Raw genomic sequence first — 23,920 nt, 5'->3', positions numbered from 1 at the left:
ATTGGAACTCTAGCCTGGGGACCTCCAAATGCCACAGGTGCAGTCCTGAAAAGCAAGAAAAAAAAAAAAAAAAGATATTTGGCATTCCCTCTGTGGCACAGTGGCTTAAGGATTCAGCATTGCTGTAGCTGTGGCATAGGTCGCATTTGATTCCTGGCCCAGGAACTTCTGCATGCCACAGGTGCAGCCAAAAAAAAAAAAAAAAAGATTGAATGCCTCCTTTTATTTCTCTCTCTTTTTTTCTGCCACCCATGGCATGCAAAATTTCCCAGTCTAGGGATCAAACTCGAGCCATAGCAGTGACAACACCAGATCCTTAACTGCTAGGCCACCAGATAACTCCTTGAATGCCTTCCTATTCTTTTTTTTTTTTTTTTTAAATAAGACCTTAACATAAACTTATTCAATAAATAAGGTAAGTTTTAAAGGTTTGGACTATGGTATAGAATTAAGAATTATAATGATGAAAAAGATGGAAGAAGAGGAATGGAAGATAGACAAGAAAACTTGGAGACAATTTTGGTTTTCTTTATATCACAATTTTTATTGCATTGTAAAAATAAATATAAGATTTCATGAACCTGAAAAAACAATATACTAAGATAAACTCACCTTAGATATGTGACTAAGTTGTGAATTAAACATAAAAGTTTATAATCAATTCTTTTAAGAAAATTAAATATTCTGTTCAATAATATAATAAAGCCTTTATTACCTTGAACTTCATATCTATAATCTCGAAATTCTAGCTCTTGATTTTCAGAAGTAGGAATACCAGACATCTCTTTCTCTTCACATGTTAAAGCAGGAGTATAATGTTCACCAGGGATATTGCAAAAAGACTGTTGACAATAAAATTAGGTATTTTATGGGATTACATTTTTGATTTCTGCCTCTAAAGGTCATTAAACATTATTTTCCTATATGCAGAAGACAGTCTAATTGGCATGGAAAAATCAGTAAGAAAACATTCTTCCATATACCAAACCAATCTACAAAAGATATAACCAAGTCTAAATCTTTCTCTCTCCACATACAGAATATCAACCATTTCTTACACCAGGAAAATACTGATAGTCTTCATTATCTATAAGATATATCAAATGCAGCTATCAAAACTAGGAATTTTTCTGCTTCTAATAATGAACAGATCTCATATTTTAATCTACGACTTTCGAGCGTGGATTCTATTCTGAATGTTATCTCTATAATGTCAATTACCCTTGAAAAAAACCAAACATGAGGATAGCAGTTCAAAAATGATGACTAGGAAGTTCCCGTTGTGGCGCAGCAGAAATGAATCTGACTAGTATCGGTAAAGATGAGGGCTTGATCCCTCGCTTTGCTCAGTGGGTCAAGGATCTGACGCTGCTATGAGCTGTGGTATAGGTTGCAGATGCAGTTTGGATCCAACATTGCTGTGGCTGTGGTGTAGGCCAGCAGCTGTAGCTCCAATTCTACTCCTAGCCTGGGAACTTCTATATGCTGTGAGTGAGGCCCTAAAAAAAGCAAAAAAAAAAAAAAAAAAAAAAAAAAAAAAAAAGACTAGAAAGTAGTCTATAAATGCATTGAAAATACATGAAATAGATCATATTCACATTCTTTTCTATAACATAAGAGAGTATTATTATGTGGTTTATACATATAAGAATACTAAAACTATATGACACATTATTCTGGTTTTTCTTCTAACAGACAATTCTGTCATCACTTATAAAAACAACATATGCCCCATAATCATTTGATAAGCTAATTTTCACCTTTGCCTCTCATGCAACTGGAAATAACGACTTCTAGACTTGAAAACCAAATTGTTTACTGTTGCTATTCCTGAGACCTGAATAAAAGTTCACTATACTGTCTACTAATAACTGAGGTCATGAAGTTTTCATAGTCCCTTTTTAGTTTTATAGACTACTAGTAGTATAGTAGTTTTATAGACTACTTTCTAGACATCTTTTTTTTCCACAGACCCTAAGGTGGAATTTTATCATAAACTGATAAACTGATTCAGGTTGGTGGAAACCTGAATGATCACTCAATTTACAGATGAAACAACAGACCCAGAAAGATGAAGTAATTAGTCCATGGAAACATCAATGACTAGTGACAAAACCAGGTTTCATAATGAACTCAGGGGACCTCTCTATTACAACCTGATTCATATTTCAACTTGAGATCAGGGGTCAGGTAAAGACATTAATGGGAGAAAAGAAAATATAAAGTCAGCTTATAAATGTACTGCTGTGACTTGGGTCCCCTTTCCATATTTACTATCAACAATGTATATGAAAGGACAATGCCTGAACCCTTCAACAGATGTGGAAGCTAAATGAATAATAGCCTTCAGTATGGTTATTTCTCATTTTTTTGTGTGTTTTGTTTTTTGAACTATTCTATAGGTAATCAGAATCAGTAAGGCAGCTTTATTTTCCCAATGTTACCCTCCTCCCTCTTCAAATTACAAATACACAGGGTGGGACAGAGACATGGGACAAGCCTAAGCATATATTTTAATTTCTGACCTATTTCAAATACACAGAAAAACTGTTTATTTATTACCGAGCTATAAGAAACAGTAGTATTTTATCACATTATATCCATATTCTTAAAAACAAAGTGAAATTACATACACATTTGAAGTTTTCTGCATTAAGTACTGCTTACCTATTTCATTCACTTCTCTCTGCCCAGAAGTGATTACTCTAACACACATGGTTTTTTTTTTTTTTTGAGATTTACTGATATTAGTACACACATCAAATACTGCTACATGGTGTTCAATTGTATGGATATATCATAATTTGTTTATTCATTTGCCTATAGATGGAAATAGCTATTTCTAATTTTTAACTTAACATAGGCCCGCTTGCAGTGAACATACCTGGTTGTGCACATGTGAGCCTATGTAGAAATAAATTCCTGGGCTACTTATCAGTTTGCTTCTAAAGGAAGTACACTCCCACTGGTAGTGTAGAAGAGCTCCTATTTCTCCCAATCTTCACAAATATAATTCTACTAGGTATAATTTGTGTTTTTAGATTTTGGCAAACTGAAGTGTGCAATCTTATCTTACTAGTCTGTGCAGCTAAGTCATCAAATTCACTCAACCACCAAAGTGGACAGGGGTAGGAAACAGATCTGCATAAGGCTCTATTTTTGTTTTTCATTAGGCATACCTTTTGTGTATTCTACTGCTGAGATAATTTACTTAAGTTTCTTTTGTTTCGAACTGATTATCAGGAAAATATTTAAATGTTAATTTTAAACTTAAAAACTCAGGAATATTTTCTAAATACAGTTCTGAGGTAAGATAGTAGGGAAAAACTAATTTGGATGATTCTGTTTATCAAATCAGTAGTAACTTAATATTTAGCACTTCTTGTCTAAAAGTACTTTTTATCTGATACCATACCTGTGTAAAATGAGAACACTCTTCAGACACTGCCTTGTGAAGTTTCCCAATAAGCATTTGCAAAGGCTTCACTTCATCACCTAGCAGAATAGATATTGAATTAGTATGTTCAATTTATATACTTAAAAACTATTTTCAGAAGTTCTATCATGGCTCAGCAGAAATGAATCTGACTAGTATCCATGAGGACCCAGGTTCAATCCCTGGCCTCGCTCAGTGGGTTAAGGATCTGGCATTGCCTGAGCTGTGGTGTAGGCCAGCGGCTGCAGCTCCAATTCAACCCCTAGACTGGGAACCTCCATATGCCTAAAAAGAAAAGGAAAAAAAAACTATTTTCATATTAAACCTATGTCAACTGAAAGCACCTGGCAGTAAGCATAGTAAGATTAGTTTTTTGTTGTTGTGGTTTTTTTTTGTTTGTTTGTTTGGTTGGTTTTTTTTAGGGCTCCACCTACAACATATGGAAGTTCCTGGGCTAGGGGTTGAATCAGAGCTGCAGCTGCCAGTCTAGAGCACAGGCACAGCAACTCAGGATCTGAGCAGTGCCTGCAACCTACACCACAGCTCATAGCAATGCTGGATCCTTTAACTCACTTAGGCCAGGGATCAAACCCGCATTCTTGTGGCTTCTAGTCGGGTTCTGAACTTGCTGAACCATTGACGGAAACTCCCACTAAGATTAGTTTTAAATTCTTTCTTTTTCAAAGTTAATTTTTACTGCTCAATGTTAATTGTCTCAGATAATTTATAGAATTCTCAATTTATATCCCATAAAATGGCACAAAGCAATGACGTCCAAGTTTTTTACTACATTCCAATATAAGAAATATATCACACAACTTATTATATACATATATCCATAAAAAACTGAAATAAAAATTTTTATAAAGCATTATTCACTCTTTATGTTATGTACTCCAATGTTTTCTGTTCTATTATTTACTAAAAAAAAAAAAAAAAAGAGCTGGTCATTACTCACTAAACTGAGCCTATCAGCCCTTAATTAATTTGTAGTTTGAAAAACACTGGACAGATTCAATCTGACGAGGACACCAATACTGGCAATGCATGCTTAAAATCTTACTCAATTCAAACCCAAGGAATTCCTGAAGTGAAAAGTATGGTATTCCTATTTAAGCCACACTTTAAATTCTACTCTGTTCAACAAAACAATTCCAAACTTGTTAACCACCACCACCCCAAAGGTAGACTGTCAAAAGCAGAGGCCTAGAGGTACCTTGAACAGAGGAAGTCTAATTAACTGAGTAATTAAATAATTATTAAAGATAAAAGTTAACAGAGCTCTCTTGTGGCACAGTGAGTTAAGGATCCAGTGTTGTCATAGTAGTGATTTGGGTCGCTGCTGTGGCATAGGTTTGATCCCTAGTCTGGGAACTTCTACATGCTAAGGATGTGGCCCCAGAAAAAATAAAAAGGACAAAAGTTAATTGCAATTCGTCTTCCACGTAAGGTTCCTTAAATGTTGCTGTTTCCCACAGTGCCATCTTAGTCTTTTGGCTCATTCTCCAGTCTCCCAGTGCATCTCATTCCTGTCTCTGGCCTCAAATGTTCTGTTGAATTATAAACCTTTTCCTTGAGCATAAACTTCTCTTTCGTTTCAGCCTTCTATTTTCAACTACCTACCAGACATCTCTTTTTCAAAGTCAGCAGGTATTTTTAACTCAACTTTCCAAACTGAATTTATTATTTATCCCACAAATTTGCTCCTTATCCTCTTCACGACTGGAGTTACCCTCGATCCAATTATTCAAACTGGAAACTTAGAGATCATTCTCAATTCCCTCCTCTTTTACTACTAACTGCAGACTACAGCCTACAACACTTTCTTCTCCATTCCCAATGACACTTTAACTTAACATCTCATTGCTAACAGAATTATTGTCAAAGCTGCTTACCTGGTCTTTCCATCATCTACTGCCTCCCCCATTTGTCCCAATGGTGTCATCTTAAAATAAAAATCTTACTATGCTATTCTATTTAAAATCCCTCAGTATGACAGAACATTGTAAATCAACTATAATTTAAAAAAATTTTTAAAATAAAATCCTGCAGTAGGTCTTATCACCAGTATCATAAAGAATTAAACATGCTTCAGTTAGCATATATGAAAGTTTTTCCGATCAGGCTCCTGCCAATCTTTTTGGCTTTATTTCCCACTACTTTTTCACATACCTTGGATTCTCAATTCTCCAAAATGGATGCGGTCTCTCACACCTCAACTTTTAAGACTCAAGAGCTTTCCCTAAAATTCCAACCTCCCTACTCCTGCCTCACTCTCCTAGGAAATATTAGTCTTTTCTCCTATCTCCTGCCATTCTTTCTGTTCATTCTCCTATCACAGAAATGTTCCTACTGCTTTCTAAGAATTAATTTCATATTGCTTTTGCACAGGATTGTTGACTTCCTGAGGGAAGATAATTCAGTGATTTTAGATTTCTCAAGTACTTAAATGAATATCCAATGATTATACAATAAAAATGAGTCCAGGACTGGAATATTCAGTCATATTTTTCCATGGGATCTAAGAATAGAATCATGGAGTGCTGGGTTCTAAGTGATACTTGTTTCATAGTACTTATAATTTTGTTAGAAACCACTTACTTGTTTCTTGCTGTTTTATATTCTGTAGCTCTAGTTGGTGTATTTCCTGAAGTTCCTTTATCTTTTCCTCTTGAGCAGAAATAAGCTCCTGTTTAAGACTGCAAAGAGCTTTATCTTTTTCATTTTCCATATATTCACGAACCTGATCCACATGAGTTGAATAAACCAGAGAGAGGCATATACGTTGAGCTTCCATCTGCAGCCTTAAATCATTCTTAAAGTGAATTAATATATAGGTTAGAAACTTTTTAAATGGTAAATCAAATAACTTAACTTTTTTTCACATACACTGATACAAGGGGGAAAAGTTTAATTTTTTTTCCTCACTTATTCTGTTGCACTGACCTACCTATTTTTTTCAAGGAAAATAGCACAATATTTCCATTACTTCAACATCATGGTAAATTCTGATATCTAGTATAGTTAGGACAGCCTATTTAATTTTTATTTAAAAATAATATTTTAAATATAGAGAAATTCAAAGAATAAGGCAGTAAGTCCTTACATATGCGCACCCCAAATTAACAAATTTTTTTTTTCATTTCTCTCCTCCCTACACATATTTTTGATTTAGAAAAAAAGATAAAATTTAATCTACTATGTTCCCATTCCTCCTTCCCCAGAGGCCAACATTATCATATAGTGGCTGCAGGTCCAGTTTACTTTTTATACTCTCACTTCTCAATGCATCTATAAGAAATGCATTACATTTTGTGTTTGTAAGAATTTAAATAAATGGTGCAAGATGGTATTTATTTTGCACACTGCTCTTCTCATTCAATATGCTTTCTATGTAAATAGATTAATTTAACTGTGATATTATATACATGAATATATCAGAATTTATCCATTTCCTTTTGAAGATCAACTTGATTTCTAATTTTTTGATACTTAAAAAAAATGCTGCAATAAATTCTTATACCTGTGCCCTTGTACAAATATGCTAGTATTTCTCTAAGGTAGTGGTTCGCAAATTTTAGCACACATCAGCATCACCTGGCATGCTTATTATATTAAAACAGACTGATGGGCCCATATGCCAGAGCTTCTGGTTCAGGAGATCTGGTGTGGGCCCCAGAATTTGAATTTCAACCTGCTTCCAAGTGATGACGAACTGATAGAAAGCACTCTGAGTACCACCTACAAATGTAAATGCTGAGTCACAGATAATGTACACTAATTGTAATAGATTTTAACAAATTTTAAAAACATAACTGTACCAATTTATACTGATATTTAACAGCGTAGGTGAATACCCATGTCTTCACATTCTCATCACACTTTTTTATTGTAAAACTTAACTCCAATGTGATAGGTATAAAGTGCTATGATACTGTTACATCAACTTATAATGTTGAAAGTAGCTTTTTATGTTTATTAGCCAATGACTCAGTCCCAAGAGAATAAGTGTTTTTTTGTGGTCTCAGCATTATCTCTATGCATATTTAGATTGCTTTTAGGTGTCACTGCTCAGTTTCTTCCTGAGCTTCCCTCCACACACATCACTCCTCCCCCCATCACTAAGGGGGTTTGTCTTGGTCATGATGAGTGGGTGGTGATAGCTTACAGCTTTACTTCTCTCTACTTTAGGTAAGTTAATGTCAAGGAGATGGTATCTGAATGTCATTGAAAATCTCTTCAGTTAGAAAAAATAAAATTCTTACTGAGAAAATTTGACAGCTTTGACTTTAGGTCCTCTCCCAATAAGGCTACTTAAAAAAATTTAAATGATCTCTAGCATTTGGGGAGTGATTAAATAAAATCATATTTCAAAATCATGACTTTGAAAACAATTTCAGATATTTAACAGAGTATTAACAGTTATGATATCTGAACTTCTTTAAATCTACTTAGGTTTTTCAAATGTAAAATAACCTTACATTTGATAAAAGATCATAACTGTGAGTATACTTATTAGAAGTAAAAAGAAAAAACTTTTCAATGGCTTCCTATTGTTCTTAGAATAAAATCTCAACTTCTTATAGTCTGTAAGGCTCTCCAAGATCTGGTCCCTTCTTTTTTCTTCAAACTCTTTCTTCCACTCTCTCACAAACTAAACATGCCTTTATTCTGTTCCTCAAATTCATCTTTTGTTGCCACAATTGCTCTAATTTACATGTGGTAGCCTCCTCCCTGGCATTCTGATGGCAGTTCAAATGTCATTTCCTCCAAGAGACCTTTCCCGACCACCCTATTTAATGCTTGCCACCACTCCACCCACCATGCTGTATTATGTGTCTCATTTTTCTTATAAATCATAGCTATTTCTTAATTATGCTCCTTGTTTCCTCACCTACTGCCTACTTCCGTCACTCTAATATATGCTCTTTGAGAGCAGGAATCTTATTTCTCTTGTTCACCACTGTACTCCTCAATCTGGCAAGAGATTCAATAAATATGCGAAGAAATACATAAAGCTCTAGTTAGCGCTGTTATAGAAGATACTCGGTGGAATTTTCCTGTTACTTCTAATGTCAGTATCTAGCATACATAAATTATCAGGAGAGATCTATTATTACCGATTATATGCATTCTTTAACTGTATTTAGATTTAATACTTTTTTCCCCTTTCAGGTATGACAAGACTCTAAGAAAATTCTATAGACAAATTAAAGAGAGATTTCCTTGGAAACTTGAAAAACTCCAAATCTTTGGGATTGTAACAAAATATTACAAAATAACTTTTCTACAGCAGACTCTCAACAAATTATTTAAACTCTGGTCTTTCCAAAGAAAATGTGTTCTAAGTTCTATTTCCTGAGCAGAATAATACAGATTAAAATAAAAGCAACAATGTTTTTAAAAAAGATAAAAGAAATGATAAATTACAGACCTAAATGAGAATTACACTACAGGGTTTATTTTCATTCTCTTGTAAGAAGGTTAATTTGTGTTTTATGACAATGGAAACTTTTAGTATGAAATGTATAATTTAGCATACACACCTAAGTAAACATACCTGTTGTGATTTAAGTATACTGAGCTCCTGCTGAAGTTTATCATTTTCATTTAATTCAGTTGTCCCAAGGGATGATTCATCTGTCATTGACGGCAAGTGATCAAAAAACCATTCTTGCTTACTTTCTTTTCTAAGAGTCATATTTTCAAAAGGAATTTTATCTTCTTCTATTATTTTTGATTCTTCACCAAACTCTTTATTTATATTAGGAGCTGACACTCCAGAATCCCTGCTTATCAAGACTCCATCTTTCAAAGGGCTTAAACAGACATCACATATATTTACATTTTCCGTTTTATTATTGTTAATTATGATTTCCAGCTCTCTACATCTAAGTAAAACTTGCTCTTTCTCTTGCTTTAAAGATTCAACTTCTTCTCTTAGAAAACCAATCTCACCATGTTTCTGTTTTAATTGTTCAGAAAGATCAGACAGCCTCTCTGACAGTTCTAACTTTTCTCTCTTGGTTACCTCAAGTTTTTCCATAAGTTCAGTTGTATCTTTCTCAACAACCTCACCAATTTCCAATGGTTCTGCTATAAAAGTTTTGTCATCGTCAAAGACTGAACTTTTCATTTTCACTACAGTTGGGTTCATTCTTTGCAAATGATGAAGTTCTTCACTAAGTGCTTTAAGCTTACTTTTATATTCTACTTCTTGTTTATTTTTACTGTCTTCTAAATCAGTTTTTACCTTGAGAAGGCAAGCATAATCTTCCTGTAATTCTTGATAGTTAACCTCAAAATTTTTTTCAGCAAATGAAAAAGTATTCTTTTGCTTTTCAATCTCTTCAGTTAGCTGAATACATTGTTTTTTGAGGTCTTCATTTTCCTCTCTAAGTATTTTCATTTCTTTCTGCAAGCTACAGTCTTTGGCTTTGGACTGAATGGAGTCTATAAAAATTAATCTCTCTTCTTGGTTAACTGGAGTATATATTTTCAACATGTCTTCAAGGCCTTTCTTTTCATCTTTAAGAATGTTATTCTCTGTTTCAAGTTGTATAAATTTTTTTTGAAGGTCATCCTCTTTTTCCTTCATTTGTTTCTCCAATAATTCAGTTTTAAGTTGTAATTCTTGAACTTCTTGTTCAAGTGTACCCTTTTCCTTTTCTTCTTGTCTGAGTATTTCAATTTCTTTTTGAAGTTGATTGATTTGAAGAGTCATTTCTTCTGATTTTGAATTCACAAGGGACTGCTGTAAATCTTTCAGCTGTGAAATCTCCAGAATTAATTGATTCTGCTTAGTTATCAAACTGTCTTTTTCGAACTGCATGGTTTCTATCTTTTGACTCATTTCATTCTGTAAGCTATCTATCTGCTGCTTATAGTGAATGCCTAAGTTATCTTTAAGTTTTTCAATATTTATTCGATGCTCAATTTCCAAATCTTCCTTCAGCTTGGAAAGTTCTTCTTCATGACTAAACAGAAGCTGTGTTCTCAGCCTCTCTAGCTCAGCCTCTTGTGATTCAGCCATTCTGTCTAATACAGCATTCTTTTCTCTTTCTAACATTTCAAGTTTTATTTTATAATTTGTAACTTCTGCTTCGTGTTTTAATTCTAGTTCCTTCCTGGTTTCAGATGCAGAAACAATCTCAGCTTTCAAATCTTCCACTGTACTAAGGGACTTGTGTGCTTCACTGAGTTTACTTTCTTGTTCAGCTATTGTCTGCCTAGCCCTCTGAATCTGGTCCCTTGAAAAGCTCAACTCTTCAAAAAGGTCTTCAAGCTGTCTCTGTAGAGCAGACTTCTCTCCTGAAATTACTGCTAGTTCTTCCCTGAGTTTTTCCTTTTGAGAGTTAGTATCTTGCAATTTTATATTCAGTTCATTTATTGCCATATTCATTAACTTTATTTGGTCTTCATTAACTGTAACATTTGGATATGATCTTAACACATTTTCCACTTCTCCCTTATGTCGTGTTTTAAGTTCATCTATCTGTGACATGTGCTGTTTTATTAACTCTTGTTTCATTTGCACTATCTGCTGCCCATACATCTCATCCAGCTCTGCCCGGAGTTGTTCTAACTTTCTTTGTGTTTCTTGTTCCATTCTTTGTAGGACATCAGTTTCAAATTGACTATCTTTATGATTTTTCTTCTGAAGTTCTTCAACTGTCCCCATTAATTGTTTTATTTCCTCAGAACACTGTCTTTCCTTTTGCTTGGAATTAGTCAGCTCCAATTTTGTATTTTTTATCTCTTGGTTCTTTTGTACAACCTGTTCTTGTAATTCTTCCAGTAATTTATCAGTAGCTGTTACTTTATCTTTTAGCTCAAGAGTTTTTTTTTCTTCTTCTTTTATTTTTGTATTTAATTCTTCAATGATGGCCTCCTTTTCCTGTATTTCTTTACATGAATTTTCTACTTTTTTATCCTGTTCCTTTAGAAAGAAAAAATGAAAACATAAAAATGGCATTTTTTAGTTCCTGGTTGCTTCTATCACTTAACCCCATTAACTGCCAAAAGACTGATAGAAGACTACTTTTACATTATCCTACAAAAAGTAACTGCTGAGCCTGCCCTTTACTTTTTCTCAAGTCAATGAGACACAGGACTTGTGTAACCAACACTACTTATAAGCAAATATTTCAGCTATTTTGCTTTCTTGGGAGCAAGAAATTTTTCTTACTTTGCTATGATTAAATTTTTAAGTAAAACATTCGATTGGGTTAAAATATTCCTAAATCATTGTTTTTCATCTTTCCCATTGATCAACATTATAAGTATTCAGTATTTGCTATAGCTAGAGTATTATGTGCTTTCTACAGTGCCAGATGACAGTCCCAAAAATAAATCAAAGTTTCTTCCCATATGGTATTTTAGTGACCTAAATATTTGGTAAGTGTTGTATAAAAAGAGTATAACAATAAAAACAGGTTCCTACAGGTCAGCCTTAACTTCACTCTTAGGCCTAACTGAGTCAGAAATTTAGGGATATGCCATGCTTAAGTGGTTGAATTGCAAGTGACATGCAAGACAACTACAACATTAACGGCATATCAGTTTTATCCTAGACTTTTAGTTTAAACAGAAATTTGAAAACAAGACAGATATTTTTTCCCCAGTTCTGAATCGGGACACTATTTTGGAATTGTAGATAAGCGTAAACCCAGAACACATGCCAACAAATAGCTATAATCACTATCATTCAAGAAGTGTTAACACATATGGGAGTTGAACAGAAGCCCTGGAAACAAAGCTTTATCTCTGTTACTTAGTTGCCTGAGTAATTAAGGGCTGTAGTCTAAAGGGCAAAAAAAAAAAAAAAAAAAAAAAAAAAAAAGTTGAATCCACAGAAGAGAATATAAATAAGTTATTAAAGTCACTTTCAGGAGACACAAGTCCCAGGCCAAGAGGACTTAAAGGCACCTCAAATGACTACATTAACATGTTTTTGATAAAGAATGTCAAAGCCGGAGTTCCTGTCGTGGCACAGTAGTTAACGAATCCGACTAGGAACCATGAGGTTGCGTGTTCAGTCCCTGCCCTTGCTCAGTGGGTTAACGATCCGGTGTTGCCGTGAGCTGTGGTGTAGGTCACAGACGAGGCTCAGATCCTGAGTTGATGTGGCTCTGGCCTAGGCTGGTGACTATAGCTCCTATTCGACCCCTAGCCTGGGAACCTTCATATGCCATGGGTACAGCCCTAAAAAGCAAAAAAAAAAAAAAAAAAAAAAAATTACATTAAATATATTAACGTATTAATTCTTATTGTGCTATATACACATATAACATTTATATACTAGAAAAAATCTGTAAGGCACTTGGAGTGTATAAGAAAATAAAATCAGTTCATGGCAGTCAACTTCAGTTAAACTTCAAACTTAACAGCAATTAGTCTTGAAAATGTTGTTGTTATAAAATCTGTAATACTTACATTTCCTGGGTTTTCATGGGGGCAAACCCTCAAATAACAATATCAATTCAAAACTGTCCAACACCTGATATTATTGCAAACAACAGATCTTTATTCAATTATTAAATAATACAAATTCTTAGTTCATTTTTCTTAGTACCATTTATTTTAAAAGTACATGGTTTTAAACCACTTAACATTGTGCCACAAAAAGACAGCTCTGTGGTTAAGGATATAATCCCTCTAGTTTTTGGAAGCAGACCTGAGAGAGGAGGGAATAATACAGTTTCTGCCTATGACTACTGGACCATATGAAGTTCAGGTTATTAGGACAATAAGAATCAACCTGGAACAGTTAATGCACTTGCACAGGGACCAAGACACTTTCAACCATCATCATAATGCCCTAGACCCTCAGCTGCTCTAATGGAACCACTACTGAGGGGATTCACTCAAAAAGAAAAAAGGAAATAATATGTATGTAATGAAAAAGGGACTGAAAAGAAAAGTAATCTTGCTAACATTCAAATTAACAAAGGTTATTCCTCCTATGAAAATAAGTATCTTGAATTTTATTTTTGCTTTTTAGGGCCGCATCCACGGCATGTGGAGCTTGTCAGGCTAGGGGTCAAATCGGAGTTACAGCTGCCGGCCTATACCACAGCCACAGCAACGTGGGATCCGAGCTGAGTCTGCAACCTACACAACAGCTCATGGCAAAGCTGGATCCTTAACCCACTGAGCAAGGCCAGGGATCTAACCTGCCACCTCATGGTTCCTAGTCAGATTCGTTTCTGCTGAGCTGTCATGGGAACTTCCCCCCTCCTTCTTTTAATAATTTGAATTTTAAATAATCTCAAATTATATCATGTACTGAATATAATAAATACAATAAAAGTCTAACTACCAAACTCTTCTGAGGCCTAGGTTGCCTTTCTACTCTTATCTCTTGGAAAGACTCACTTTGAAAGACTTGTTTTCTAAACTATTTTTTGATTCCTATATACATTTTTAACATGTTTCAGCCTGGATCTTCATGTGCATGCCTCCCTGTTTAAAAGTCCTCCCCATCTTATCTTATTTGATATCTTATAAGATATCAAATAAGTACTGAGTAGCTGCTACATGCCATATATTACACCAACTGCAGAGAAAACAAAATACAATTAAAAGGGGATTATTCCAATTTACAGACTTACCTCAAATATCACCTCTGTTAAAGTCTACTCTGATTCACTTCCCTTATGAAGCCAGACCTATTCAGAACTTTCAACACACTTTTGACCCTTATTTAGCCTTGTTTTGTGGTGTCTTGGGTACATGCCCTACTAAACCAGGAGTTCCAATGAAGAAAAAAGCACATTTAAGCATCACTATCTCTTGCAAAAGCCTGATGCAAAACAAGTGGTCTGTAAACATCTCCATAATGATTTTTAAATTACTTTGGTTGTAAAGCATGCCCATTTTGTAATTTTAATATCTTAAAATTGTGTATTTCCTATCTTCCTAAGAAACAGTCTTTGGAATCAGACTATCTAGATCTGAAATCTAGCTCTACCAATTTATTACCTGAATACCTAGGCAATTTACTTTATCATGCTTTGCTTTGGTGTCCTCATATGTAAAATAGGGGTGATAGTGGTATCTACTAACATCTCCACTGTGTGGTATCACACAATATGGCAGCTGTGATGATTCAATGAGTTAATATGTGTAAGATGCTTTGAATATTGCCTAGTATCAAGTAAACAAAAATAAATGCTAGCTAATATATTCAAACAATGGTGTTGTCTTGGTAATTTCTCAACATACTGTAGAGAACCTCCTAAGCTTATAAAAGGAACTATATTATATGTTCAATCTGTCCTCATTATTCACAGATCTCATATATGCAAATGAGTCTACTTGCTTAAATTTATTTAGAACCCCCAATCAATACTCACATTTTCAGAAGTGCGCAGAGTGGTAAAAAAATTGAGGTGTTAGACACGCATGATTCCATGACATAAGTCTAAGCAAGCACACTCTTTTTGTTTTAGCTCTCAATATGGAAAGGACGAGGACGGAGATGGTGAGGACTAAGATGGTTGAGGGCAATGCAGTGCAGTGCAAGAGATTCTGGCTCTGGACGAGTTGAATGGGGTTTGAAGATTATGGAAACTGTGGGGGGGGTGGCCCGGAGAAGACAGTTAACTCTTCTAATCCTCATTTTCTCTTGTGATAATTAAACAAAATATAATCTACCAGGATAAGTTGTTCTTAGGATTTAAGATTACGGTCTATATGTATGTATGTGTGTTTATGTATGTGTATATATATCCCCTTGGAGCATTATTTGCTAAGTAAGTCTTCCAGGCAACTTTATGACACATAACTACCACGAATAAAGAGAATCTGTATTTTCTTCTAATTAAATTTCATTTTGTGATAAAAATATTTTCAGGATTTCAAAATCTTTGCTAAAATGAGTAGAAACACCTTTAGAGGAAAAGTAAAAAAAAGAACAGACATTCTCATTATAAATGTAGATCCCCCTTTAGAACTCAGTTTAACAAAGGCTATCACTTTCAGGGAACTCAGTAATGAGTATTATCTTAAAACCTATTACTGTACGATTCCCAATTGCCTTTGAAAAAAATTATTTAACATACTTACAGAACTTTCTTAACTATGAAATTCTGTGATGTGTACAACAAAAGTACTTGCATAAAAAACTTAAAATTAAAAAATTATTGTAAAGCTTCAGTGTGTTGGCTGACTTCCTTAAAATAAACTTACCATTTCATATGCTTTAATTTTCTCTTGCAAGAAACTAATTTGCATTTTGAAGTCTTCTTTCTTTTTGTGATAATCTTCTAATAGATGGTCTTGTTCTTCCAGCTGTTGCTGATGAGTGAGGATCTGCTGTTTGGCTTGTAGTAAATCTGCAGCTGTGCTACTATGAGTGCTATTTCTCAGAGTTTCACTAGCCTGTAACTTGAAAACAGAAAGAAACCCCAAAGCATTAAATTCTTGAGTGACTGCACAAAGAAAGAGGATGTCTTGGGGGTATTACTCAGCTCATAGTTGTCCTCTGGGAACTGTGCTGGATTCCCAGGCTTGAGACCTCAGCAAACACACTGCCATGGCTGACTGGATAACTGTGAGTACATTGTCTAAGCTGATAAATTCCCCCCTTTTGCTTAAGCAAAATAATCTAAAATTATTTTCTGTTACTTGCCAATTAGATTTCTATAGCTCTAATTAAAGGTAAGAGGATTATATTCAATCTAATTACCATTTTAGAACCTACCTGAAGTAAAATCATACCAGAGTTGACAAAGGTTGGATATAACTACAAGTTAATTTCTGCAAAAAAAATCCACCTTATCAGATGTATAAAATTTTGCAGGATTTTAAAATACAGATGAAAGGGAGTTACCATAGTGGCTCAGTGGAAACAAATCTGACTAGGATCCATGAGGATGCAGGTTTGATCCCTGGCCTCGCTCAGTTGGTTAAGGATCAAGGGTTGCCCTGGGCTGTGGTATAGGTCTCAGACACAGCTCAGATCTGGCATTGCTGTGGCTGTGGTGTAGACAAGCGGCTACAGCTCCGATTTGACCCCTAGCCTGGGAACCTCCATATGCTGTGGGTGCAACCCTAAAAAATACGAAAATAAAAATAAAAAATAATATAAAATACAGATGAGGAAGGAGTACAAATAAAAGGACAGCAAGAGAAGTTCCCACTGTAGCAAGTGGCTTTTCAACAAATTTCTATTTGTTCTGGAAAGTACAGAAGAAATTCATTACTAAAACTTTAATAAATCTGTTCTACTAGAAATACTTACATGCTGGAATTGAATCTGTAATTTTTGACTTTGTTCTGTCAACTCTAAAAATTCTCTCATTGTCTCATCCTTTTCTCTTCTTGCTTGTTGTAAATTAGCAGTGAGCTGGGTTATGATGCCATCTCTTTGTTTAATGGCAGCTTCAAATTCTTGCAACTAAAAGACATCAGTGAAATTAAAAGTGCTGGACTCAATTTCTTAAACAAAATTAAATATTAATGAAGATAATTTCTTCAAACATAAGATATTCAAAGTGTGTTGGCAGAATTTTTATAAGCAATCTTTCTTTAGTTGAAAGCTATTATGAGAATTATCTTTATTTCTAAATCAACTTTTCAAAAATTATCTGAATTAGGAAAGAAAATATATTAGGTCTGACTTATCCATATATCTATTTCTAGAAGGACAAGTGCCTTTACATTTAGGGATTCTCCAATCTGTAGGCATCGCCGTCATAGACATGTTTAAGCCTTACTTGTTTCTAAAGAAGGTGAAACTGAAATATATTTTGTCATCCTCATCAATGTCCTATTTTACCTTGTTTTCATAACTGACAGCTTTCATTTTAACCTCAAGATATTACTTGCAAAGATTCACTAATATTTTTAAATTAACTTTAAATCATGACATACTGATGTGTTTTACACCATAATTTTCTCTCAGGCTGATTACAAGAATATCTATCCCACTGAAGTCATTTCAACCTAGTTATCTTAAAAATTAAAAAAGTTAAAGGAAAAAATCCATATTATATTAGCCCTGTTAATGGACTCTAAGTTTTAAATGAAGTTGCTTATGGTAATGTAAAAGGATAAATGTTTATGAGATGACTTGAAGTAATCATTTTAAAAACCTATCTTTAAAGAATGTACAAATACTGTCATTCAAACTTTCTATTTTTGTTTTGTAACAAACCAAAGCCACAGAAGGTAAACACACCTGCTGCAGTCCTTCTGTCCCGTAAGTAGCTCTCATTTCTTCTAGTTCTCTGTTTAGCTCTTCAATCTCATGTTGTTTCCCAGCCAATTCATTTTCCAGCATCTCTAGGTGGGGCTGACTGTACTGTGCTCCATGTTCAGAATAAGAATCATCAATACCAAATTCTTCTTCCTAAACCAACCCATGTTTTTAATAATTCAGTATCAGCAACATTCCCCCAGGAAGAGGGATACAAAAACTGAATCTCATAGCAAAGACCACTTTAAAATATTACCTAGGAGTTTACTGGTATGACAACTTACTTTGTTGTTGTTATATATACCTCAAGAGCAAAAACAATATATCTGCAAATTCTGTTACAATTGAGTTTTATAACAAAGGGTAGATAACTGCTTTGTTTTATATTAAAAACATTTAGAAACCACACATAGAAAGAGAGACATGCAGGAAAAAGCTTTGTTAGTAAGCCAAATGTTTTTAAATAGAATATAACATTAGTATCATGAGTAGTTTTTAAATACTGTACCCTTAATAAATTTGTAGGCTTTCCTGTTCTCACCACAAAACTGCAACCATTTACCTGCATAAAAACAATTTCCTGAAATATTATGCTTTTTAGATAGAACATTATTTAGAGCTAACAATTATATTTGTGCTAACTGTATTCATGCATTTTTTTTATGCCAAAGGAAATGGCTTCATTGGCAAAAACAAATACAGTGATTATATTTAAACACCTAAAAGATTTTATGACCACTTTCAAAAGCCAATGACTTCTCATATATTTGAGTGCATACAACACAAAAGACAGTGTAGAATACATTTTCACTTTAGTGAACTGAAGTTCTCCGTGCAGTTTCTCTTTTGCCTTCAGTAAATCTCAAGTTACTAGATCCTCCTCTCCAAAACACTGCCTTAAAATCATTTAAATAATTGTTTTTTGATTAAGCCTTATTCATTTTAAAGTAAAACTGTTCACGTGTATAAATTCACTGAAGGCTGGCAAGCAGGTGAAGAAGTAGGAGGAGATGAAGAGGTAAAGAACTTTCTCCTGGGGGCACTATGACAGCAATGCCAACTCTAACAGAGGTGGGGATTTTCCAAAATACATACGCTCTGTCAGAGACATTCTGTGGTAAGAGGAAGGAGGATGGCAAAATATGTCTCTGGGGTTGATGTGGAAGAAGATTAATTTCAGAGCAATTAATCTATTTAATAATCCCCTCCTTTTCCCTGACAGTGCACAACTGAACTTCATTCCTGCTTATACCTTATTTTTACTACTGAAATACATAGGATAGAATATCCTAGAATTGGGATTAGATTGATATGGACCACAATACTTTAAAAAATGAAGACCCTAATTAAGAATTCTTTACAGAGTTTTATTCCTTTGTTTTTTCCCCAAGGATAATTTCCAAAAAAAAAAAAAAAGCCGAAGTTAAAAAAAATTCATCTTATGGCAACAAAATCAATATTGCAACTTACATTTTAAAAGTATCAATAGGAGTTCCCGTCGTGGCGCAGTGGTTAATGAATCCGACTAGGAACCATGAGGTTGCGGGTTCGGTCCCTGCCCTTGATCAGTGGGTTAACGATCTGGCGTTGCCGTGAGCTGTGGTGTAGGTTGCAGACGCGGCTCGGATCCCACGTTGCTGTGGCTGTGGCGTAGGCCGGTGGCTACAGCTCCGATTCAACCCCTAGCCTGGGAACCTCCATATGCCGCGGGAGCAGCCCAAGAAATAGCAAAAAAAAAAAAGACAAAAAAAAATAAATAAATAAAAAAAATAAAACTATCAATAGATAGCAGTAATAACTCTATGAAGATTATTAATATCAGAATCATATTTCTTTACAAACTTCTATATGTATGTCAATAAAACTCTATCTTTTCTCCTGTTACAAAAATTATTAACATCAAGTCATTTGCAATAATGTTCAAATTAAATTCTTCTAAATTTTGAGAGTTCCTGTTGTGCCTCAGTGGTTAATGAACCCGACTAGTATCCATGAGGACATGGGTTCAATCCCTGGGCTTGCTCAGTGGGTTAAGGATCCGGTGTTGCTGTGAGCTGTGGTACAGGTCACAGACTTGGCTCGGATCCCATGTTGCTGTGGCTGTGGTGTAGGCCATCAGCTACAGCTCTGATTCGACCCATAGCCTAGGAACCTCACTATGCCCTATGTCCTTTTAGGTACAGCCCTAAAAGGACCAAAACAAAAAATTCTTCTAAATTTCAATTAGCTCTTCTTGACTTTGAAATGAAGCATTTTGATAAACATCTTCTAAGATTTTGCTTTACAGTAACAGTTGTAATGAAATGGATTTTACAAATATCTTCAAATATAATAAATGATATCCCATTAACTCATGATGATATCACTATTATTTAAATTAGTTATCTGTCTGTAATAATTAATTGTATACAACATATTACATAGCCAAAATTCAGCTTAATTTTTCTCTAAGTTAATCATATTTTACACTGAGCAATACATATGCATTGGCTTCTTAAAATATTACATGACTATTGGAGTTCCTGTTGTGGTGCGGTAGAAATGAATCCAACCATGAGGTTGTGGGTTTGATCCCTGCCCTCATTCAGTGGGTTAAGGATCTGGCATTGCCGTGAGCTGTGGTGTAGGTTGCAGATGTGCCTTGGATCTGGCATTGCTGTGGCTCTGGATGTGGCTCTGGCATAGGCTGACGGCTACAGCTCCAATTAGACCCCTAGCCTGGGAACCTCCATATGCTGCAGATGTGGCTCTAAAAAGACAAAAAAAAAAAAAAAAAATTACATGACTGTTTTAAAAACTTAATTATCTTATAATAAATATAAAAATGTTGTAAATATTAATAATTTTTAAAAATTTAGTACCATGTAAATAGATAATAAAAGATTATATACCAGAACTAAACTAAAACTATATTTCAAAGTTCGAAAAGAAACAGTCAACGGAACATTAGAATCATTAATGGTTAGCAATGAATTATTCTCTTTTGTTGGAGAACTTTGCAGAAGGCAAATATCTGCTGATGCAGAGTTCTAAAGTACAGGGTCTCCTTCAAAGACAAGATAAGGGAGTTATGCATAAACCATGCTATTCTATAAGCAGCTGCACTATGCCCTAGAGGTATGCACCACTGCTAGTAGTTTCCCTTGTTATTTGCTGATTTTACTCTCTAACCTACATAAGTGACCTTCCTTAAAAAAAAAAAGGCATGTGGGCTAAAGCCTAGGCGCCTCTGTTCTGCAGAACAGAGTGCCTTCTGGTCCCCCACTTTCTAAATGTAAGAGTCTTGTGCGTTTTGTTGTGCCGCAGTCCCTCTTTCAGGATCTCCCATTGCCCTGAAGCGCTGGACATGGCACTCTTTTTTAATGCAGATAATTATTTCACTGATAACCTAAAACGTAGAGAATTTATCTCATCTTTTCACATCAGCCTTCTAAGACAACACTTGGTAAACCATAATATGAAAGCAAATTAGTAACTTGAAACATGGATATTAGATTATCAGATTCCTTTAACTCAAGAAAACCTTAACTTTTCTTTTTTACAGGGCCACATCTGTGGTATCTGGAAGTTCCCAGGCTACAGTTTGAACTCCAGGTGCCAGCCTACACCACAGCCACAGCAACTTCAGATCCAAGCCACATCTGCAACCTACACCACAGCTTGGACCCTTAACCCACTGAACAAGGCCAGGTTTGTTTCTGTTGAGCCACAAAAGGAACCCCCCCTTAACTTTTCTTAATGCCCTTTTATTTAACTGTGGAATTTGTCAAAGTTATTTAACCTCTAGGCTATACTAATATATTATTTATGAATTCATGGATTTATTCAATCTATATTGACAACTTAAAGATTTGGAAAATACAAGTAAGGTAGATTCTAAGTTTTAAAATGTTCTGTACAAGTATCATCTTATAAATCTACTGCTATTCACAAAGAATCAGAGGAAAGATCACTTTTATTTTATAATTATAAAATGTTCTTCACATAAAAGCTTTTCCTTTCAGTGGACATCAGTTTAAAAACATAAAAGACTAACTCACTCTTTACTTATGATTAATACCCTATCCTTATTATACTTAATTTGGCAGTACATACAAAAATATGAATAATAATTCATATTTTATATAACCAAAATAATAAAAACTAAGAAGACTCTGATGGTTCATAAAGTTCATGAACATTACAGGAGTTCAGTTTGTACAGCTAACTCTTGGAATTGGAGCCAAGAACTAATGAGGTTAAAGCTAAGTACCAAACACCACATTGTACACCTTCAATAAAGATACAATTTGTAATTGTCAATTATACCTCAGTAAATTGAGGCAGGGAAGCAGAAAAGGGAAATAAGTGAAGAAAGAAAGAAAGAGGAAAGAAGGGAGTAAGAGAGAGTGAGAAAGAAAGAGAGGACAGAAGGAGAGAAGCAGAGAAAGGGAGGAAGGAAGGAAAAGGAACCAAAGTCAAAGTTGAAAGGAAAATAAAGTGACAAAGGAAGGAAGGAAGGATGGAAGAAAAGGAGGGAGGAAGGGAGAAAGGAAGAAAAAGAACCCAAGTCAAAGTTTAAAGGCCAAGTTCACATTATTCTATGGCTATAGGCTATGTTTCCAACTCTAGCCAGTCATATCATAAAAGTCATGAAAGTGACTTGGTTAAGACATACTGAATAACCTGATGAAATCAATGAGACTGTATATCCTACTATCATATCATCTTTTTATACATAGCAAAGCATATTTTTTTACTTTACTCATCTCTATATGTTGCCTGTAGCATTTCCAACTTTCTCCAAACCCTAATCAAGTGGTATCAATAAAAATATTTCATATAAATATATGGTTCTAGATATGAAATGTCCCTTCATCAAGAGCTGAAAAGATTATGGATAATTAAAATTAATTTGGTAGTTCCCATTGTGGCTTGGCGGTTAACGAACCAACCAGGATCCAAGAGGATTCAGGTTTGATCCCTGGCCTCGAACAGTGGGTTAAGGATCAGGCGTTGCCAAGAGCTGTGCTGTGGGTCAGAGACGCAGCTTGGAACTGGCATTGCTGTGCTGTGCTGTGGCTCTGATTGGACTCCTAGGCTGGGAAGCTCCATATGCTAAAGGTGCAGACCTAAAAAGCAAAAAAATTAAAAAATAAAAATAAGACCAATTCATAGGAAGGGTATTTTTTATTTTGTCTGCTTCCTCTAGTATATGTAATTGAATATATTTTTATATAGAACAGTTCTTAGGTAGGTCATAGGATAAAAATATCTAATGCTTTCTAAACCTGAATCCATTTTTCAATCCAAAGAGTGTACTAGCCACAAAGTCAAGAACATTAAGCACATACCATATCTATCTACATAAAATTTCCAAGCTACTTTCTTATTTTTAAATTTTTTTGGCTTTTTTTTTAGGGCCACAGTTGCAGTATATGGAAGTTCCCAGACTAGGGGTCAAATTGGAGCTGCAGCTGCTAGTCTAAATCACAGCCACAACAACGCCAGATCCAAGCCACGTCTGCAATCTACACCACAGCTGATGGCAACACCAGGTCCCTATCCCACTGAGGGAGGCAAAGGATCAAATCTGCATCCTTGTGGATCCTAGTTGGGTTTATAACCTGCTGAGTAACAACGGGAACTCCCCCAAGCTAATTTCTAGTTAAATATATAATCAAAATCAGAAATCTTTCTCAGTATAATTTGTTAAAAGAATTCTCATTTGTTTCATATAAACATAGTGTGAAGAAAAGCATAATTCTATTGAAGTGCAGCAAAAAAACAAAAACAAAAACAAACAAGCTTGGCTGATTCTTTTTTATATACCAAACACCATACTAAAACTACCAAATAACCCTCAAAACTACCCTGAGAAACAGACATTATTTCTCCCATTTTACAGGTGAGGAACTCATATTTCAGAGCTTAAGTGATTTGTCCAAGTTCATACAGCTTGGACGTGATGAAGCTGAAATCTAAACACAAGACTTGCTGGCTCCAAAGCCGCCATTTCCCCATATGCTAGAAAAATTATAGCCATATTTACACAAAATACAAGATAATTATGTATCCTATGATTAAAACTACGTAATTTAAAAATTTTAAGAACAGTTAAAATGTAAACCAGAGCAGCCAAGATTATTAAACTTTGTAAATTTGTCAATTGCAGTGAAATTACATGTGTAACTTCCTAAAAAGGAATTTCATTTTTGTGGGGTGATGAGAAATAATTCCTTAAGAGTTCTAATATGAAGAGAATTACAGTGTGAGATTTATTTATTTATTTTGTCTTTTTG

The 23,920-nt window shown here is 34.7% G+C and overlaps 1 protein-coding gene across 20 annotated transcripts in view; it reads right to left on the bottom strand.

The window, feature by feature from the left end:
• AKAP9 (A-kinase anchoring protein 9) overlaps positions 1-23,920 on the bottom strand; it is a 159,284-nt gene that overhangs the window by 97,661 nt on the left and 37,703 nt on the right. For 18 of the 20 annotated variants that reach the window (XM_021102192.1, XM_021102194.1, XM_021102188.1 and 15 more), the window contains 8 exon segments: positions 18,148-18,201; positions 17,622-17,792; positions 16,683-16,838; positions 15,629-15,826; positions 8,997-11,375; positions 6,038-6,251; positions 3,416-3,495; positions 716-842 (listed from right to left, as the gene is read on the bottom strand). In XM_021102192.1, the coding sequence (XP_020957851.1) occupies positions 716-842; positions 3,416-3,495; positions 6,038-6,251; positions 8,997-11,375; positions 15,629-15,826; positions 16,683-16,838; positions 17,622-17,792; positions 18,148-18,201 (3,379 nt within the window). 20 annotated transcript variants of the gene reach the window in all.

The sequence above is a fragment of the Sus scrofa genome, chromosome 9 (assembly GCF_000003025.6).
Source record: "Sus scrofa isolate TJ Tabasco breed Duroc chromosome 9, Sscrofa11.1, whole genome shotgun sequence".
NCBI lineage: Eukaryota > Metazoa > Chordata > Mammalia > Artiodactyla > Suidae > Sus > Sus scrofa.
Note: the sequence above shows the minus strand (reverse complement) of the source record. Positions and strands in the feature narration are given on the sequence as shown.